Source organism: Chionomys nivalis, chromosome 1 (assembly GCF_950005125.1).
Source record: "Chionomys nivalis chromosome 1, mChiNiv1.1, whole genome shotgun sequence".
Taxonomy (NCBI): domain Eukaryota; kingdom Metazoa; phylum Chordata; class Mammalia; order Rodentia; family Cricetidae; genus Chionomys; species Chionomys nivalis.
In genome coordinates this window covers 181,150,102-181,172,215 of record NC_080086.1, presented here as the reverse complement: position 1 = coordinate 181,172,215, position 22,114 = coordinate 181,150,102, and the positions used below count along the sequence as shown (strand labels likewise).

General features: G+C 39.0%; 1 protein-coding gene across 3 annotated transcripts in view; it reads right to left on the bottom strand.

Annotated features, from left to right (window-relative positions):
* The window catches only part of Tspan12 (tetraspanin 12), a 101,642-nt gene that overhangs the window by 29,502 nt on the left and 50,026 nt on the right, over positions 1 to 22,114 (bottom strand). For all 3 annotated transcript variants that reach the window (XM_057790612.1, XM_057790630.1, XM_057790621.1), the window contains exon 6: positions 2,770 to 2,844. In XM_057790612.1, the coding sequence (XP_057646595.1) occupies positions 2,770 to 2,844 (75 nt within the window). The remainder of the gene's footprint in view (positions 1 to 2,769; positions 2,845 to 22,114) is intronic.

Genomic DNA, 22,114 nt, shown 5'->3' with positions numbered 1-22,114 from the left:
GACATGGCCCTTCCCTCCTCTCTCCTGGTGACAGAATAGGGAAGATTTACACAAGCAAAACAATGACGTGTGCCCATGGCTGAAATGGCAAGCAGTGTGAATTCATTTAGTGCCCTAGGAACTGAAACCACTGAGGACCGTCCCTGAATAGACAGCACATGGAAGTTCATTTCTTTTCTATGCTTCTTGACATAGAAGCGCCCCTCTCAGACAGGCAGAATGAACTCATTCTAAGCTTCCGGCTGCTTTAGAGACTCATCATATAACAGTTGGACATAGACTTCACAACCCATGTAGAAAATCCACAGTCAGAATGGGGTGTGCCGCCTCGTGGCAATAACTATAGCGCTTGGAGGGTGGAGGCAGGAGGGTTGCCATGAATATGAGGACAGCCTGTATTACATAGTGAGTTCTAGGCTAGCATGGGCTGTTAAGATCCTGCTTCTAAACTAACCAAATAAAGGAATCCATAGAAAGATACTCATTTGAATTACCACATAGAATACAATCAAAAGCTGAGGTTAAAAGAATTAATAATTTTTTATAAGATTTGTTCTTCTGTTGTTTGCATGTTAGGCATGTACGCTATTCTTGGAAACCGAAAAACAGAGTACACTTCATATAAGGAAGTTTAAAACAAAAATTTGGGGCCCTACAATTTTTTTCATTTTCCTAAAGCACAAAATTCCTAGGTATAATGTGAAAATCTAACAAGAGAGAGCAAGTGAACCCTTTTTGATATGGGTTTTTCCCATATATTCTCAATGTTATATTGAGTTAGTTAGAACTGACCCTGACTCTTCAACTTTTCATTGATTGTATTTTCTTCCTGTGAGTCCTCATATGTGGAGGTATGCGTGTCTTCACAGAGCTGTGACTCCTAGCACAGTTGCCTGCATAGGTGACCTTTGATCATTAATCTGTGGTACCCAGGGGATATCCAGTCAGTGACTAGCCTCAGAACACTATAGATTCATCACAGAATCTTTTTTAAAAATATTCTTATAACCACTATATTTGCAGAACAAATTCTTTTGTTTTTTTGTATTTTTTAATTGAGTTTATTGAGCTATACATTTTTCTCTGTTCCCTTCTCTTCTTCTCCCCTCCCCTTTTACCCTTTTCCATGATCCTCATGCTCCCAATTTTCTCAGGAAGTCTTGTCTTTTTTTACTTCCCATGTAGATTAGATTCATGTATGTCTCTCTTAGGGTCCTCATTGTTGTCTAGGGTGTTTGGGATTGTGCATTGTAGGCGGTTTTCTTTGCTTTATGTCTAAAAGCCACTTATGAATGAATAAATATGATATTTGTCTTTCTTTGTCTAGATTACCTCATTCAATAGGAGGTTTTCTAGATCCATCCATTTGCCTACAAATTTCAAGTTGTCATTTTTTTCTGCTGTGTAGTACTCTATTGTATAAATTTACCACATTTTCCTTATCCATTTTTCAGTGGAAGGGCATTTAGGCTGTTTCTAGGTTCTGGCTATGATAAACAAAGCTTCTATGAACATAGTTGAGCACATGTCCTTGTGGTACATGGGTATTTGGGTATATACACAAAAGTAATATTGTTGGGTCTTGAGGAAGGTTGTTTCCTAATTTTCTGAGAATTCAGCATACTGATATCCAAAGGGGATCTCTAATAATAGAATATTATATAATTAGAATATAATTAATATTATTAATAATAGAATACCAATAATAGAAATGACATCAATTGTATTATGCAAATGCCTAATGCCCTGCTTATTTCTGAAACAAACACAACACTATCACCTTCTCATTACTATTGGCCTCTCTTAAGAGGTCTTGAATGTTTAAATGCTTACGATACACCAGAAGCTTGTCAGGCGCCCAGACCCCACATTTTCCCTGTGTTCTAACCAAGCACATCTGGACTGGTAGGCAGGAATGCACATGATTCAGAACCACCTTTTAAGCCTCCCCAGAAGGCCCAGGGGCAGCACATTGAAAAGCACCATTTTGCATAAACAGAATTGCTCTATGAAGCATGATACCAGCCAGCATGCACAGACATGCAAAGCAACTCCATTCCTCACTGGGAACAATCGTACTAATTTCAGCACTGAAGTGAACAACCTAAGCAATAGCCAGGGTTGGGGTAGGAGGCTGGGGGGAGGGCGGAGTAGGGGGCAAGTGAAAAAGCAACTGGCGAAAAAGGTTGAAAAACTCTCTTATTCTAAGAAAGTTATAAAGGTTTTTCCTAGTGGGTTCAATGGCTGAAATAAGACAGGAAACGCTGAACTGTTGTTTTCAAGAAGGCAAATCTCAAGCTGTGAGAGTTTTCACACCATGGTAAGCACGCAGCAATTCTCCAAATGCACTTCTTAAAGGGCAATGTAGTTCAGCTTGTTGCAATCAGGAGATACTGGCTTCCTCCCTGCTTTCTGCTTGGGTCAGCAACGATGGGCTTACAGGAGGAGGTCTAACACTCGCTAGCAAGCACAAGCATCCTCACTATTAATTCAGAAGCTGGTATAGTTGTCTTAGACTTGTTCCAATCAATGATGTCCATGTTTAAGAAATCTATGGAATTAACGATGTATCACGGGACCCCAAGATAAAGATTTTAAATTACCTTTTGGAAATGTGTTTTATCCGCAGGGGAAAAAAATACACAGTTTTTCAGAAAGTGTCAGGAATGTTCACCCTTACCATGTATCGTGATCGTGCAAAGTAACAACCATGTAGCCAAGTCACTCTCCAGTGTCCCACACTGTGATTCTGCCCCACCGGGAACTCACCATAACCTCCTGCTCGTACGTCCACACACCACAAGCCAGTTCTACACAGAAGATGACCAGTAAAGTTCCAAAGTACTGCAGAAAGACAGAGGGAGCATTAGCATGAAACTGTCCGAGGCAAATGTTACTCAGGGTTGTGGTGATCTATGACAAGAATGCACAGGCCCTTCTTCAGGTAGCACAGGGAACAAGTTTCCCCAAGCCCGGGCCCAGCTACAGGAAACCATCAGGATTCACCTAAATGGCCTTTGTTTTGTCATTAGTCAGTTATTAGAGTAAATCTTTTAAAAATGCCAATAGTGTGATTAAGCTAAATAAGAACTTATATGATGTACTTTAATAAAAGTCTCTGAGAAATGACAGCTAGTTCTTCTCAGAAAGAATGAGGTGAGGCCTTCAAGTCCAACGCTTTCCCCGTGCATATTTCCCCTTTCTTTTGCATAAAGTGGAGGAAGGCTCCTTTGCTGTAAAAAGGATAATGTAGAACAAAATCTCCACTACTCATGTTAGTTTAGAATAAACTGTAGATTTCTCCTGCGGAAAGTGGCGTTGGAAGGCATACATAAGCAAATAGGCAACAAAGCTGAATGCAGGATTGAAAAGAGAAATGTAAATAAAGAGTTGGTATTTCTGTGAAGTAGAGAATACACAGCATCCTGAACAGGGAGCAGACCTGCAAGGAAGAAAATAGATAAGTGTTTACATAAAAAGGATGTAAATGAATACACAGAGGCAGGTGGGTGGTAAAATGGAGCATCAAGGCGTACAGACACACCTATGCAGAAGAAAGAAAGATGAGAGAGGAACGTCGAAAGGTAATTGAAACCAGATCACGGCGGACACCAGATGACCCGCTAATGGATTTTAAATAGACCATGTAGGCAGTGAGGTGGCATCCCTCAGTGTTTCTGAATAAGAGGAAGACACAAATGGATTAAATAATGCCAGGATACTAACCAGCTTGAAAGGGAAGGACTGAGGAACGAGTTAAAAAGATTAGAAGGCAGTCGACAGGAGTTTGAGGTGAAGACCTGAATTTAGGTAGTGGCCTTGCAGACAAGCAGGAAACAATACCTTCCAATAATAGAGCGAAAGACATTGCACCGCCTGGATGCACAGACTGAGGGAGGAAGATGTATCTCCCCAGTAGTAGCCTGTCTGTGGGAGGACCGACAGAAGTATGCACCTTTTTAGCAAAATATAGATACACGTTCCATTCCAGGTGTTACTTCAGAGCTCAGGTGTCTGACAGGAGACTGGAAACTATTCTCTTATCTGAAACTTTTGGATAGCATTTTATTTTTCAAGTTCATAATTTATTTAAGGGTCTTCCGAAACAGGATGGTCCCCACTTCACACCTAAGGAAATAAGTACAAATGGTAAGTCATGTGACTGAGGCATGTGCTTGATAGATTTCGTGGACTAGATCTTTGCAGCATTCTTTGGGTTCTTCCTTACCACTCCCCATTGGTGGAGGTGACCTTACAGAAGCCAGTAGTGAAAACTGAAGAAAGAGTGGACTTCTGAGAAATTCTCCCCTCTGGTTCCTGCAGACACAGAACACTGCTGAGCACACAAGTCTTCTGCTTTGGGCACAGCACGGAATTAGGTGGTAGCACTGGATGCAGGCTGTACCTTAGACTACCCCCTTCCTTGCAATCAGAGCTCAAGGAAGAGCACATATCTAAATGTGTTCCTTATCACCTAGGGCTTGATAAATTCCTGCTACGCAAAACAACAAGTGGAAACAAAGCAGAATGGGTTGGTAGTGGTTGAAGTTCCCATGGACTGTAAAAAATTTCAATAAAGGCGATCTTTAAGAGGAAGAAGAGAAAACAAAACTGTTAGGATTCCAGAAAAAATAAAAGACATCTCAGAAGAGGAAGCAGCAAATGAAAAGCCGCTTTGTGGATTAGTGAGTTAAGCAGACTCAAGGTAACCAGAGTGAGGTTGTGACTGGGACAAAAGAGCAGATGCCAGACAATGTTCTGAGGTACAGTGGCCTGGGGAAAGGACTGTGCACTGTCTTCTAAGTGTGATGGAACCATCAATGGGTAGCATGATCTGCTACACACCATGGAACCTTTTCTAGCAGCTCTGTTTGCAGAGAGCAGCCTATAGGAAAAGCAGTGTCATGAGATTTACATAAAGGATGGCTAAACTAGGAGAGGAGGGGAGGAAGAACAAGGAGCCCACTGGCACAGGGCTGTCGGCTTTCAAGACTTGGCATTTTCAGAGGCTTTGTTCAAAGGCTGTTAAAAAGAGAAGAGCAATCAAAGATAGCGAAAATTACAGTTTTCTACTATTTCTGTGAAATAGTACTTACAACTTAAAAATAGAAGCTGCTGCTAGTAGGTTTAACTTGCTTCCTTCATATTTCTTGCATTCAAACAAAAAATACAACCGCATAATCTCTAAGTAGCACAGCTTGGAAAGAGTAATCAGTTCAAAAGATAAAGTAGCATTTGCCAAGGGGCTCCCAGTTCACCAGCATCTCTGCTTCCAGGGTATTTAACGCAGACGCAGACATGCGCAGCCTCGGGACTCAGATTTCTTCTCTAAGTGTTATTTCCAGGGGTGAACTGAGAAATTTCAGCCTTGAACGGCAAGCTAGAAGAAATCTGGTGAACTAGGTTACACCATATCCATCTCTATCTAGGCTCACTTTAATACTTAAGAAGTATGTCAACTTGAAAAATACCTTTATTATTGTCTTACAAAGATATCAACCAATGTTCTTTCTTACCTTTGACTTAAAATAAGCTATTAGGAGGCCAGGAGATTGCAGGGAAAATCACACTGTTTGCACTATGGAATACCTTTGCACAGTTTTAATCTGAAAGTTGAGTCTTTTTTTTCTTTTTGTTGTTGTGTTGTTTGTTTACTTATTTGGATTTTTCTTGTTGTCAGTGGTGGTGGTGGTTGATTTTTAACTGAAATTGATATTTTTTTATATTGCTATTATTATTATTATCTGAATTAATTGTTTCTTTTTTGGTTTTCCAAATGGAAGGACACTGAAAGAGTGAGTGTGAGATATGGGGGGGGACTGGGAGATAGGTGGTATTGGGGTGCATGGTGTGAAATTTCCAAAGAATCAATAAAAAAAAATGTTTAAAAAAAAACGAAGAAAAAAGGCATGTCCACTCACAGTAAAAAAACCAAGTCCCCTCAAAAAGGAAAACACCATTAAAGATAAATATGGACCAGGTGGTAACTATGTTTGCTGACTGGGAAAAAGAGCTGCCCTGATCTACCTTGGTAATATCCACAAAGATTTCTGGGCTGAGCTAAATCCTTTGACATTCCAGCCGAGCTGTCACCCTCATTCCCTGCCTTCCTGAGTCACTGGTGAGTCTGTAAAAGGTCCGGGGGCCTGGCTCTAGGCACATACTCAAATGTAGCTAATATGTCCAATACATGAAGAACTGCCAGGCCTCTATCTTCAAGCCACAGACTATATAAAAAAACAGGTATGCTATCATATAGAGTTTTTTATAGTGTTATTATTTTGTGTGTTTATGTGTCTGGGTGCATGCAGGTGCCCATGGAGGTCATTTGAAGAACACGTAAGTTCCCCAGCATAGAAGTTACAGGCAGCTGAGTGTCACCCGGTGCAGGGAACTGAACCCCTGGTCCTCTTCAAGGATAGCAAGTGCCCTTACCAGCAGAGCCATCTCTCCAGCCCCGGCATTCAGTTTCTTAAAACAGCCATGAGCTGCCAATATTGTTACTTAGTCATTCACAGACATGCATATGTAAAGCATACACAGCAAAACACGCTCTTCTTCAAAAACTCAGAACTGATTGTTGACCACATAACATATGACTTGGCCATTCTTTTAACTCTGGGAAATTCCAGGGGTTTCATCAGATGCAAGTTACCCCACATGAACCAATCACTGTCTCTATTCCATTAGCACTTGAGGAGACTGACTGATTTGCCCTTGAGGTTGAAAATATTCCTTATTACCCTATCAAGTTTTCCTGAAATAAATTAAATGTATACTTCAACTCAAGTGAACATTGTTTTATGAAGGATGCTACATGTGTTACTATCGCTTTAACCTGAAACATTCAGTCATCTAATTCCAGGCACACTCAAAGTGTCAAATCCGTTCTGGGAACATTCCGCACGTCAAGCCCATCCCTACAGCACGCACGTTGAGTGTACTTGCCCTTTGCTTTTCTGTGTGGTGAGATCTGCGTGACCACATCAGTCTTCTACTGACCATTGTGCAGAGAACCATGCAATCACTGTTTTAACTGAGGAATTGAATTTGCAGCATCTTGACGCCCAGTGGACGCCCAACAGTAATCTTTATCTTCAGTAGAATAAAGCTAGCTAAGGCTTAGGTAACAAATCTAGCTCTGTTCAGTATGAGTGAGTGGCCACGCTGTATTTCACAGCTACCCCCGTCCATCCACACAGTGGAGGAACGTCATACAACCATTGTCCCACTTGGCAAGGCTCTCTTGGTGGACCTCTTTCCCTAATTTCCCAGTACATGTGGTTTGCTTGATGTTTCCTGAGCCTCGTTCGCTTACACAGCACCTCAGCCTGTCCTCTCCCATGTGCCTTTCCTTCTAGAACATGCAAAGTTCTGAACTTGGAGCTAGAAGATTGAAGTTCAAGGCCAGCTCCAGATAGCGGTATGGTTTAGGTCTGTTCATTTAACTGCCTTCTATCCATTGACTCATCTGTACAATGAAGATAAAAATGAAGTTGTCAAGGGGACTTGGTCCCCATTACGTGATCCAGAAAATGTGACGTGTGTTAGAAATACACTTCTGTATTACTCTGTGAAACCCCGTGCAGCTCCCATTGGTCTTCTCTTCCCTCTAGTACAGCCTGTACTGTCCACAAAGGAGCACAGCTTCTTCCTGGACTGTCCTTTTTTCCTGACCACTGGACTCTCACCTTCCCTAAGTGTATTCAGATCTCCCCGTTGGCTGTATTTTAGACCTCAGAGGCTTCAACAAGTTTCCTGCCTTATCCACAAGTTACTGCGTCAGTCAGTAGCCAGGCCATCAGTTCCAGCTGGCAAGATCTTATGCTTAACCATCATTTTATTCCCAGTGCCTAAGCAGTACCTGTCACACTGTGCACACTCAATAAATGTCAGTGGAAATAATGATCAGTTTGCACACTCAAAAGGCCAATTTCAGCATTTCCTTTGGTGTTTTTCTACCTAATTTGAACCTTGAGCTTCTTGTTAACAACTGACTCCGCTGATTTTTGTCTACGCATTTGTATTTTAAATACTGCCTCTCTGTTTTATGTACGTCTGTTTTTGTAGACTATACTCTGCTAATCCAGTGTGCCTGGAAACATTTAAGACCATTTCTACAGTTAAGGAGGGAGGGCACCGTGCTTCTTGCCGTCTTCCTGGGCTACTAGCAACTAAGTGTTTTAAAGAAGTAAGAAGAAGAAATTGCAAGTTTCTGTAGAGAAACTCAAGCGTAATTCCTTTCATTACCATTTTAGTTACTTTGTAAAATTGTTCAAGGAATGTAAGGTTCCTTAAAATAGCTAAGACACTCTATTCAAACTAAACTGAAATTTGCGTTATACATACCAGTTTTACCCTCAAAATACTGTAATTTTTAAAAAGCACCGAGTAATATGGTCTGATTTCCTGATAATAGGACATGCAACACACATGTAGAGCTGCATTGCTGCCTTTTATGAAAATGTTATAGAAATATAAAAACATGAACCTTGACATAATAGACCGGGCTTTACTTTCTGACTAATTTAACTAATAGCTTGACGGTCTTCCATAAGCCACCAAGACTGCTTCCTATTTCATGAAATGAGGATTTGTTTAGCAGGACCATGCTCAGGATTCAATGACATAATGTGCCCTTGCATTCCGACCACTCCCTAAAATAATGGTAGCCATTCTTAATCACATAATAGACTCTATTATGTTTAAAATAAGTAGGCTCACCTCCCGGCACATGGCCAGCGGAGCACTGTTGTCATTATGTTATTATGACCAGGGATGATCATGTAAAATACTGTTCATCCTTTGCAGACTATGAGTGCCATCCCCACAACAGAATATAATTTCAACGATTCTCTATTAAAATCATTAGTAAAATATCTGTCTGGAGACAATAGAGCTGGAACTTTCCCAAGTGTCTGTGTTGGGAGACTACAGCATGGTGGTGTGAAGGATGGGGAAGTCACGTTCTTTCTGTCATGCATTGAAACCAACACGTTTGCTATTTAAAAATAACTAGGTCTGCCCACAACTGAGCAGCTTGGCATCCTTTTTCCACTGGAAGTTTCTGAAGAGGAAGGGAAAGGTGTGGCATTCCGTCATTTTGAAGTGGAAAATGGCAAGGGTGGAGACCAGATATATTTAAGTCCTTGGTGACTTGTGGATGGACTTATCCCTCGATAGAAACAGAGGTTCGCAAAGCCAACCCCTTTTAAAGATTATAGCAATAGCAAATCCCCGAGTTTACTACAGAGTCAATTATTTACAGAAATCGTCTGGCTCCCTGATATCTCCCTCATTAAGATTCCACCCTCACGTAAACAGATCAAGCACGTGCGTGCCTGTCTGTCTGCTCCGTCTCTCACAATGTCGCAGGTATCATCCCAGAAGAAACAAAACATGAAATGACACGAAGAAGAGTAGTAAATGTATTTGAGATTCTGAAAAAGTTAAAGGATAGAGGGGGAAATCTTAGAACAGCTTGAACCCGGTTGAGTACTAGCATCTTCGTCCACTTGCAGGGGTGGTTGGTTCTGAAAAAGAACATTTATCAAAAGCTCATTTAAGGAAACATTGAATCCTTTACTGTCTCCTCCCCTGATACTGTGCAGCTGGGTGACTACCCCTTCTCCACCAGAAAGAAGATGAGGCCACAGAGATACTAAGATAGCCGTCCACCAGGGGACAGCGAAGACAACAGATGCAGGTCTGAAGGTCACGTCTGCATACCTTTCTACAGAGTTTGAAACTCAATCAAAAGCGTGGACGCAACATGTCAAGCTAAAGGGCAGTGGGAAAGGTCTCCAAAATTCTGACAAAAAGATGATTTCCAAGCTGTAACTCTTCACGCTCCAAAGTCAATGTTTGAGGGAGCATTTAAAGAGCCATTTCCAGTCATACCCATAAAAAAAAAAAAAAAAAAAAAAAAAGATCTCTTATGTGTTTTTTGCAGGAAAGCAAGATAGAAACTGAGAGAATAAACAGAAAGGGGTGAGGTAAAAGCCAGGCGAAGGTATTTAAACTAAGAGACGGCACATGTAATGCCAAAGAGTTAAAAGACCATCTGACAAATGGCTGCAGCTTCCACAGACCTAACCAGGAGCCATTTTAGAACAGTCAGAGAGGCCTGAGAAACTAAATAGTTCAATACATTTCAATAGGTGGAGAAAAATAATCCCAGAAGGAATTATGATTGTGTAAGATCATAACAAGAAACTAAGTTATTAATTTTAACAAAACATTATTTCAGAACTAAAGCCTTATTTTATGTGGCCCAGTTGTCAGTAGATTGTCCATAGTTCTCGTCTTGTTAAACACTGACCTAACGAAAGCTGTGCTGTATCTGTGTTAAGAAGAGGAAATACAGCAACGGTGGGCAAGAAAGGGCCAGGCATTCACCTTCTACTCAAGTCAGTGTATGGTACTTAAAACTAAGGCTGGGAGAATGAGAAAAGTTACATAAGAATGTGATTTAGAGGTAGAGAGGTAAATGACAGAGGAATCTGCAGAGACACAATTGATAGCAGTTGCCTTTGGGAGTGGAAAATGGCAGGGGTAAAGGACTTCTATATTTCATAAGGCTTTTAGCACTAAATTAACTCTTTAAATTATGGCCATGGAGCACGCTCATAGAAGGGAGGACGAAAATTTAAAGCAGATATCTCTCCCTGCAGCCTCGGGGCCAGGAGAAAAGACATAGAAACCAGGGGACTTTAAGTATGTTTTACACTGATGACTTAATTCTAACAGAAGTCATTCCAAAGTACTGAATATTGTTAGTACATGAGATATATTTTAGGGCTATTAGAGTCAAATGCTTTGAGTGGCATGAGGGAACTTTCCAAAATGCTCGGGTTACTATTTTCTTTTATTTATCGCCTTCAGTAGTACAAAATAGGAGAGGTTCGGTAAAACACACAAAGTAGGTGCTTAAATGTGATTTATGACCCTGACCTCGACAAGAAATCACGGTGTCTTCTGAAATATTGTTCCTTAAAACCATATGCACATTGTACCTAAATCAGTATGAGATTATCTTCTAGAATAGCTTGCCTCGATAACAAAATTAAGAAGCTTAAGATGCTATAATAAAGGTAACTTTATTCTGAGACTTGAATTTATTTACTGAAGAAATATATCCACATATGGGTATAATCAAATCATATATATCAAAACTGAGGCAAAAAATCTAGCATATTTATACACAGATATGTTTGCATAGACACACATTAACATGTGCATACGTATACAAACCATATAGTACCTCTACATATATTAATACAACTTACTACTCAAAAATTATAAGGCTATCGATTCATTTTAATTAAATAATATTTTAACTTTATTCTTCGAGAATTCCCTACACATAGACAGTGTATTTGGATCATTTCCACTTCCTGCCTTTCCCCTTCCAACTGCTCCATGGTCCCGCTCCATCCCCGCCGTAATCTTCAGTGAGTCAGGTGTCATTCTGAATCTTCCTTTCTTTCATATGTATGTGGGTAGTGTGAGTACATGTTTGTGTGCATGCACATGAATCTTTGCCTTTAAACTAGGGAGGAATGTTCCGCAAACCCTGTATATTCATTGTTTTCCTTTCCGGTTGCAGAAAAAATAAAAACCTGCCAATACATCATTTTTAGAATGACAAAAATAGTCCCTTTTTCCTTTGTCACCTCTGGCGAGTTTCGGGCAGAACCTTAACTGCTCTACCGCATCACTGATAGATACTATCAGAAAGCGGCTCCATATTCTTTTCTTCATACAGTTTTAGCTTTGGTCAGATTAGCTTCTTTCTGACAATAAAATTAATTCATTTTTATTTACATGTCACATTTTTATAAGAAAGGACTAGACAGATGAGTGTCCAAATCTCAGTAAACTGAAAACAGAAAGTGATTTTATTTCTTTTTATATCTTTACTAACAATATTATATAAAAAAAAATCTTTCTAAGAAGGCAACATGTATTTTTAGTGATTTTTTATTTCTTTTTGAGACAGAGCTTCTCTGTATAACAGTCCTATCTGTCCTGGAACTAGCTTGTAGACCAGGCTGGCCTCAAAGTCAGACATCAACCTACCTCTCTCTGTCTCTTGAATGCTGGGATTAAAGGCATGTGCCACCACCACCCAGCTTAATGAAATATTTCAAGTAGTTTCATTATTAGTTGAATTCTTAAATACTTTTGTTTTTAACTTTTGTCAACCTAATGTAATTACAAAACTAATCTTTGCCAATAAAATCAATGTTTTGGGCAAGTTAGACATAGTGGGACATTGAGAGATGGAGAAAATGAACACTTTTAATTACGGTAGTTGTCTTTTAGTGAAAGTATGCTCTGTGTAAAAGTTCACGCTGTCCCATTCAATTCTACAGTAAGAACTATGTGGTGTTGATGATGAATGAAAGCCAAACCCCTGTAAACAACATCAAAAAATAAGGCAGTTTGCTATGCACCCTGGTTCCCCCAGAACACCAATTGGAAAGAACGTTGCTTCTAATGAGACAAAACTGCATTGTTTACCTATAGTTTGTGAGAAAAATAAATGAATATTGTGAGAAATTAAATATGCCAAGTAACACCAACTCTATGAGAATGCTTTCTGATTAAAAAAAAAGTAAAGTGATAACACTATAAAAAGTTATTTAAGTATTCTCCCCTCTTATAAGTAACCTAACCACAAAAGACTAAATTGCTTACCTAGGAAAATTCACACAATTCTCCTAAATAAAGTCAATTTCAAAGTACAACATGCCTTACTGGACATTTTAATATTTTAAAAACACAAACCCTTTGACTTTTTCTCCACACTACATAACAACTCTTTGAACAAGCAGAAAGTCTGATTAAAGGCTTGCGTTCGCGGGATGATAAATGATAAACTCCAGTTTCTCCCTGTCAAATCCTGAACTCTGCAAGCTTTCAGTGAGGAGTATCTCTATGGCAGCTGTTTATTTTTCCTCCCACGGCGACTGCAGGTTTAAAAATATTATATTGCTTACCGTTAGTAAATAAGGGAATTCCAGTGCCAAATATTTGTACAAGATAATGGAACAGTTTGCCCTTCTGTTAGGAATTCACAGGGACTGAAATACTAACAGCCCAAGAATACTTGCTGCTTAAAACACACATACCCACACGGCCTCTGCTCAGCTAGTTCTCGAGATGGCAGAGCCTGGAGTGGGACACTCCGCAGGCACATCAAAAGTCTAATGCTATCCTACAAATTTTCCAAAGAAAAGGCAACACTGAACGTCCTTCCTTGGAGCAATCAGAAAGAGAATGAGGTTAATCTAGTTTTGGAAAAACCTAGAATAAGGGTGGCTGACGGAACAACCCACTTGCAGCTACTCGACATGGGCAGAAATCCAAGCTCAGGTGAATATTGGCATGCCATGGTCTTATATTCATGCTTCATGTCTGAAAATGTATAGAAGACTATTTCAAGCGTGTACCTTCACCTACACCCTTTGCAGTTTCATTTTCACTGGTCTTTGCTGAGCCTGTGTCTTCATCAAAGCTGTTGGTGAGTCCCAAATTAGTGTGTGCATCACGTGGTACTACAACAGCTCATCAGAGAAGGGAGACCTGCCAGACTCTGAGGGTCTGAGTGCTATAAGCTCCTGGCGTCGGGGGCTGGGCAATGACCTATATCATGAGAAGGAAGGCATTAAGGGTAAGGCATAAAAACAGCTGGACACACAAGAGAGGTCACTATAGATACAGCTTCTGTTCCCTTGTAAGCAAGGTCAGCTCAAGTCTGCAAGCACAGCCAGATCTCAAATAATTTCCAGGCTGTTCCTGATTTCTGAAGCAGCAATGGCTGCAGATTATTGGGGCATTCTTCAGAAAAGGAGACAGAGCCCCTGTTCCAAGAACCTGTGCATAAACATGCAATGGAAAAAATTGCTTTAGACATTACCTTAGCAACCTAGGCAAGCAACACTAGACTTGATGACTCAGAGTAGGATCTACTGCAAAGCCAACGAAATGTACCAGCCCTTCCCAAGTACGAGAGTGGCAGGCATCACCACGACAATACTTCTAATAAAAGGTGTAACTGGAAATCTAAAAAGATAATATTCAACAGAGAAACACTAAAGTATGAAAGCTTGTAGCTGGAAGTTTTCTGTGTCCTGCCTGATCCCACTGGGCTGATTTCTCTCCAGCACGTTGGTTCCCAGAGCTGCTCATAAAATAATCATTCGGAAGCTTAATATTAACTGCAATTGCTTGGTCGATGACTAAGACTATTACCAGCTAGCTCTTACATATAAATCAACCCATTTCTAATCTTATGTGTATGCCATGTGGCTTCATGGTGTTACTTGTTCTCCGGTTCATCTTGCAGCTACAGCAGCTCACTGACATCTTTCAACTCTGCCCTTCTTCCCCTGTATATTTGGATTTCCCACCTAGCTGTATTCTGCCCTGCCATAGGCCAAAGCAGCCTTATCCATCAATAAATAAAAGCAACATATTTGCAGTGTACAAAATAACATTCCACATCAAAAAGGCCTCCCTCTTTCTAATTATAAAGAAAGGTTTTAACTTTGACATAGTAAAATCACACACACCAAATCAAGTATCATTCAAGAATTATAGTTATAATAGTCTATTTTTATTTAGCAAAATTAAAGAAAAATACTCTGTCATCTGGTCTATCTTTGTGAGTCTAAAATTTCATATCTAATTTATGTTTTATAATAACTAAGGAAAACTTTAATTATAACTATCTAGTCTTCAACTCCATCAAAGACCCCAGAAGTATATAATATTACCTGTGTAAATAGGAAGCACATTGTAAGCAACTTCCAAAATTCTAGAAATGACAGAGATATCAGGCTGCCTGGACAGTCACCCAAAGTTCTACTGTAATGTTAGGGCACTCAACTTCAGCCTACAGGCCTAGAGTGTCTGGAAGATTTCTCAGTGAGGTAAGAGAAAAATGTTCAAGTACAGCATGGTGGATTCTTACCATGCTACACAAGCATAATCTAAGCCATGCCGTGTGCTGCATGGCAGATTTAACTTTTACTCATACAGACAGAAAAATTTCATGGGTAGCATGCTACAAGTTGCCTGATGGAGGCCTGGATTCACTGCTTTCCAGTGTGGGATGGTGAGCATGGTTCCCAGAGCTGGCAGTGAAAGTTGGAAACTTTCCATGTTGGAAAGCCAAATATGGTGGAGCCAACAGCCAAAGCCACTGCTTTGATACTAGCCATGGCTGCTTTGCATTTTAAAAACTCTCATAGTCAAGAAATAATTACAGATATGCAATAAGGACAAATTTGGACAAAAAGAAACCTCTGAATGGGTCATAGTATGTTTCAAAATGTATGTAGATTTAAGGAAGAAAGAAAATGGGTGTAGACTATTAGAAAAATAAAAAAATAGTTTTAAAAAATAAAGCAAAATCTTTAAAGAGACACTAAAAGTCGTATAAAATAGTGATGTAAAAATGGAAAATACACAGAGAGTCTGGATTATGTTTATTATTGTGTTTTTTTTTAACTTTTTGGCTGCTAATGAGCTAACTAATTTGATTGTGGGGCTGCTAAGTTAAATCAACTTTTATCTTTTAAAACTTCAAAATTTGGGTCTAAGAATATGTTGCTTTGGAAAAGAGGTTCTGATGAGACTGATGGCCCAGGTGATCCAATATCCTGAACAATTTCAAGGCAACTGGCTCAGAAAACATAGCCTCACAAACTACTTAAGCCAAGATGTAACCATAATTCTAAATTTTCTCAGGGCCTCCATAAGATTACCAATGCTCAACAATCATCAGGAAGTAGTCTAGATAACTATGACTAAATTCTCAAAATATTGCTTATAGTTGTTTATTTTCATTTAAGAGGAGTTGTTAAAATTGGCTAATGTCATAGCCAATCTCTTTCTAAAGAAAATAGGGGCATATGATATATAAATGATGGGGAAATTATAGATTATTATAATAATAAAAGGGAATAGATTATTGAATCTACTTTAATGCAAAAAACAACTGATAAACTCAAATACATTGGTATGAACTTTGGTTTATTGATACAAGTTTAATTTTGCTATATTATATGTATATTTCTATGTTGATGGAAGCTGTTTATTTGTTCCTGGATGCCTAGACCATGAGACTTGTGGCCTACCAGCAAGGTTCCAGCTGGCAGCTCATGCCTTTCTCCTCAGGCGGCTACAAGGTATCAGTTTAGTTTTCCCACCTAGCTCTAGTCTGCCTTATCACAGGCCAATGCAGTTTTTTATTCATTAACCAATAAAAGCAACACATATATATTTTAAATGCCATATTCTGAAGGTCTCTGAAAGATTTGAAGAAGGCCTATCTAACTGAAATATATCTCTATATATCTAGAAAACCTAACTAACAAGCTTGACTATTATAGATAAATATCTATGTACATATATTTCAATTATACATTACATTTTTTAATGAGCTGTAAAAATACAATACCTTAATCAAGGGCAGAAATAGTACATATAAAAAATTGACCTTAAATTTGTATCAATAAATCAAGATCCATACCAATGCAAAGTATTCATCCCTATAGCATATCCCCCTTTAAATGTAAACAAATATTTATGAACAATGTTTGGGAATTTTGGCATAGTTCTCTCTAAACTGCTTTCTGCTTTTTGTTGGGCTAAGTAATTTTGGGGGGCATTCATGGTGACCTTTCAGGGGACAAACTACATTAGTCTGGAAGGAATCTACAGGTTCTAATCCTCTGTGGAAACAAAAGCAGAACCTCTTTTCCAAAGCAACTTATATTTAGACCCAAATTTTGAAGTCAAGATAGCTTTAAAGTATATATGTTGGTTTAGCTTAGTAGCCCATACAATGAAATGTCTCTTTGTACTTAGCTCCTTCACAGTCAAAAACTTTAAAGAAAACACAATAACATACATAAATCCAAACTCACTGTGTATACTCCATCTTTGTGTGACTTATTTTTCTTAATTTATTACTTTCTGTAAATGTTTACTCTGTCTCTTTAAAGACGTTTTATTTTTAAAAACCATTTACTTCTTTTTATAATTTTCTATACTTATTTTCTTCTCTCTCCCATGCCTATGTACATTTTTAAACACACTGTGACCCATTTAGAGGTCTTTTTTATTTGAATTTGTCTTTATTGTATATCTGTAATCCTTTTCTGATCAGGACCGCTTCTTAAAATGCTAAGCAGTGTGACTAGGACTAAAGCTGCTTTGCGTTCTGGCTCCACCCAGTTCAACATGGCTGAGGTCTGCTCACTGCCTGTGAGACTACCAGGTGGAAGTCATGCTCAGCACCTCAACTTGGTAACTAGTTGGCCCAGCTGCCACCAAGTAACTTGCAGCATGCTTCCCACAAACCCCATTGACGTGCTCAGCCTCCTGAAAGAACCAAAGTTCATGCTAAAAGCACAAACCAGGAAGCTGCTATTTCAAAAGCACGTGGTGTTTTTTTTCTGCTACTGCTGAATCAGGAAGACCTCCTTTAAAGGAGCTGCAGCACGCTGCCAGCAAACAGAGCCCATCTGAAAAAAAAAAAAGATGTGGCTACCAGGAAACTGCACTTGGCTCCCATTTTTGTGGGTCTAGAAGCCCCCTTTTTTAAAAAGCTTTTTTAGTTTTATGTGGATCCATGCCCCAGACTATGGGCACTCTATTTTTATTTAAGGCATTATGTTTATGAAGTTCATTCTAAAATGTAATAGATAGTTAAAAAATACAAATTAATAGTCATCTTTAATAGTCAAGCTTATAGTCTTTTTAGTTAGGTTTTCTAGATATGCAGAGATATATTTCAAATGGATAGATAATTTTCAAACACTTCAAAATCTACAGAATATGGATTTAAAATATTAAAGAACTTAGACTTTTCTCAACAGTGAGAGACACCTGCTCTTGGCAGCACCAATTACTTCAAGAAGATGATGGGCATGGAAGAAGCTTCTTATGGACTTTGCTTTCAATGTGACAAGGTTAGCTCTTTGAGTAAGAAACTGCTCTTGTCTGGACTGCTTGACAATGTGCTATATAAGCTGGACATGCAGGACCCACAGAAAAAGGACTGTTGAACTTGACAAAACGAGGTGGGACAGTCCTTCAGGGTTCCTGTTTCATGAAAAGGTCTGCCAGACAATCTGCAGGACTCAGAAGAAAGCAACTGGCAAATTTTGCTGAACTAGGTGGGCCAGTCTTTTAAGTTTCCTGCTTTGCAGAAAAGTCTGTCAAATATTTTCAACCTCTGTGGTTAACTAGTGACTAGCTCCACCATATGACCTTCAGGAGAGCTTTATTTGTTAGAGTACAGATAAGATATCACCACAAAAACTCAAATTTAAAACCTGCTAATAACCTCAAAACATCACAACTGTGAAAACAAGTTCTCAATCACAGTGTTTTACACTCATTTTCAGTTAAACTATCCAATTTATCTTTGTGTACACACACACACACATACACCATGCATACATACTATTTTTTTAAAAAAAAAAAAAACATGCTGGGGAGTATAATTTAGTCATAGAGCACTGGCCTAGAATTCATGAAGCTCTGCATTCAATCCTCAGCATTGCCAGAAAGAGAGTTAAAGAAATTTTTTTTATTTTCCTAAAACCATATAATCAATTATGTATTATATGTGGACAAGCTTGTTCTTTCATAATTATTAACCTACTAAATTAAATAATGTTACCTTCCTCAGTGAAGACTATATTGTCTTTAAAAAATTAAATAAAAGTACTCTACTGTAATAAACCCACAAGTAAAAGTATCAGACATAAATTAAGGTTGTCACTCAAACACTTGCCCAATCCCAAACCCCATATATCTCAGTGATCTTCTATACAGTTAGAATGGCCATTCTGAAGGCATGAAGTTCCACTTAGAGTTTTACACTTTCATTTTCAACTACATTTTTATTTACATAGCCAGCACAAAAAAAGAGAGAGTCCTTCCATACAGTTGAACGTAGAAAGGCAGAAAGCCAGCTGTAAGAATCGAACTCTCAGGCTGGTGAGATGGCTCAATGGGTAAAGGCACTTCATCCCCAAGACTCATGTAAAGGTAGAAAGGGAGAACCAACCGTTCAAAGTTGTTCTGTGACATCCACATGTACACCATAGCAAGTGTGAGTACATACACATGTGCACGTGCACACTCACAAAGACACAGACACACACACAAAACACATCATGCATACACACATGCAATAATAATAACAATAAAGGAAAACAACTCTTGGGGACTCTTACAATCTGACTGACAGTCATGATTGAGTACAAAGGAAGGAAATCATGTATGAATGGCAAAATCATTAAATCTCAAGTTTCCAAAACAGCAACAGTTCAACTTTGATCAGTGGTTCTCAACCTGTGGGTCATGACCCCCTCAGGGCCACACATCAAATATCCTGTGTATTAGATATTTACACTATTACTCATAACAGTAGCAAAATTACAGCTGTATGGCAGTAATGTAATAATTTTATAGGTGGGGGTCACCACGACATGAGGAACTGTGTCAAAGAGTCTCAGTATTAGGAAGGTTGAGAACTGGTCTAGATGAGAGCAGGAAAAGTATAAATTAAACCACATGGACTTCAAAACAATTTTAAAAAATACACGTTTGTTACAAACAGACATTTGAAGAGAAAAATGCTGAAAAGTAATGAGCTTTGGAGACCTGCATTCATAAACGAACACATGATGACTGAGTCACGCATATACGTTATCTCCAAGTCAATGGTTCCAATCACATTAACTCAATCTCAAGCAAGTTTACCAGTTCTACCACAATCCTTAAGTAAATGAGCTGTCAGCAGAACTTTTTATTGGTGGGAATTCTCCCTCTGTAGCAGAGGCTAGACTCAAATTTGAAGTCCACCTCCATTGGCCTCCAGAGAGCCTGGGATTACAGGTTTGTACCATCATGACCTGCTGTCTATGGAACTGTTAGCTCACTTCAAAAGCATAGCAAATAAGCACTTTGTATCCTCCAACAAGGTCTCTAGGTGCTCAGCTGTTTCCATAAAATATCTTAGGCCAGCATGCAGTTTCTTGGTGTCAATTTAGCTAGATGGCTATATTTTTTGCTGTCAAATCTGCACTAAAGACACTCAGACTGCTAAAGTTTTATTTACAATGGATACCTTTACAGTTAAAGGCATCTTGAGAGCATTAAAGGATCTCTTCAATTTTCTCTTCTGTCACTAAAAAGTGTTCTATTAACAGAAGACCTCAGTCCAGAGTAGAATAGGCAGGTATTCATCTTCCTCCAGATTGCTGAGCAAAGGGCCTCAAAGTAACTAAGAACACACACTGCTACCAGGGATGCTCCCTAGAGATGAGCCAGAGGGCATCATTCTTCTCCTTAGAAACTTCAGACTGCCAATCATGCATGTGAGATTCAGGACAGTCGGTCCCTAGCCCTAGCCCAGTGCCTAGCGCCCACCTCAACTCTACCTCAACTATACCTGCTTTGAACTCAGTGGTGTGAAGCCTAAGCAGAACTTGAAATTGTAAAATATTTGAAGAGGGTCTTACATGGGAGATACCCTGAAATCGTTTGTAAGTTTACTTAATTAGAAATAATTATTAAATCAGCAAGCAGCAATTAATGAAAATTCCTATCTCCTTTAACACACTGTTTCTACAACTTCTTCATGGGTGCAATTATTTCGAGCACATTTGTAGTTTCCAAACACTAAAAGTATGAAACAGAAGTAATGACAATCGAAAGAAAATAAAAGAATAGCCATTTATTTTGGAGTAATTCTGTGTAGCACTTACTAGATAGGTATAACTATATTATTTCCACATTTAATAACATTCAAGTAATTATTTTTGTCATTTAAGTTGCTAAGGTTCATCTTAACCTACAAATATATAACCAGGGTCTGTTACCACTCTTTATCTCCTAGGGAATAAAGGTATTTAAATTCCAATCTTTAAAAGATGAATGTCTAAATGGTTTTTCATTCGCAATATTACCTAGTAGTCAATACCATTGGCCACTACATAGTTGACCTAAGCAGTTCCTCTGAAAATTAGTTTATTTATTGACGTACAAGATTTAATTTTTTCATGTTTTACCTTCATTTTTGCCTTTTTTTTAAAGACTCTGTGCAAAAGAGTTTATCTCAAGTCATTTAGAGAGCTACATGGTTTTAAAAGAATAGCTACCATTTAATATTTGCCTAAGAAATTCAAAAGAGAGGCCCCATGGAAGCAAAGGACAGAATGGGGCCATTTCACAGTAGCTACCTTCCTCACCACAGGCACACTGAGCAAAAATGGTGAGCAGCATTTAAAGGCGGGGTGATGTGATGAGGTGCCACCACACAGACACTTAACTTTAAACTTTGCATACCCTAAGAGCAGTCAACCATTCAATGAATGTAGTCTTATCTCTAACTAAAAAGTATCACACACGTACCAGGAGACAGTCTGGAACAAGGTGCTTCCTAGAGCATACCAGAGGCTGCTGTCTTTTGAAGTGCCTAGCACAGGCTGCCAACTTAGGGTATGCGATGAAGGAGGGAAAGGCCAATGGGAAGGACGAAGGAAGTAAGGAGAGCCTGACAGACTTAGAGAGAGTAACTGTGGTAAAAGTCTTAGTAAAGTGCAAAGGTTAGACTTCTTATAAATAAAGTGGGTAGTAGCAATAACTAAAACAAAGCTAAGCATTAAAAACGCATGGCCAGTGTGGCCGATCAGACACATTATAACAGTACTTCCCGGGGAAACAAGCATGGGTGTGGACACAGACTGCATTTGAATGCTAATCACAGCAGTGCCAGCTGTGTCACTCCAGGCACACTACTTCTCCTCTTCTGTAACCAGCCTACCCAAGACTAGTCATCATGCGTGTTTTCTGAGAAGCCAAAGGTAAAAGTTGCTGGGTGCTGAGCGTGTGAAGAGTAACACAGTGGATCTCAATTTAGGAGGAAAGCCTGAAGTTGTTAGGTTCACAACTCCTAACTTCAAGCCAGACAAGAAACAGTCTACTTAATAGATTTATTTTAACTTGATCACTTAGAGTATCCTCATAACTATAAAAGGTAGCTACCTAAGATAAAATTTTATATCAGGGGCTTGTAGAAAAT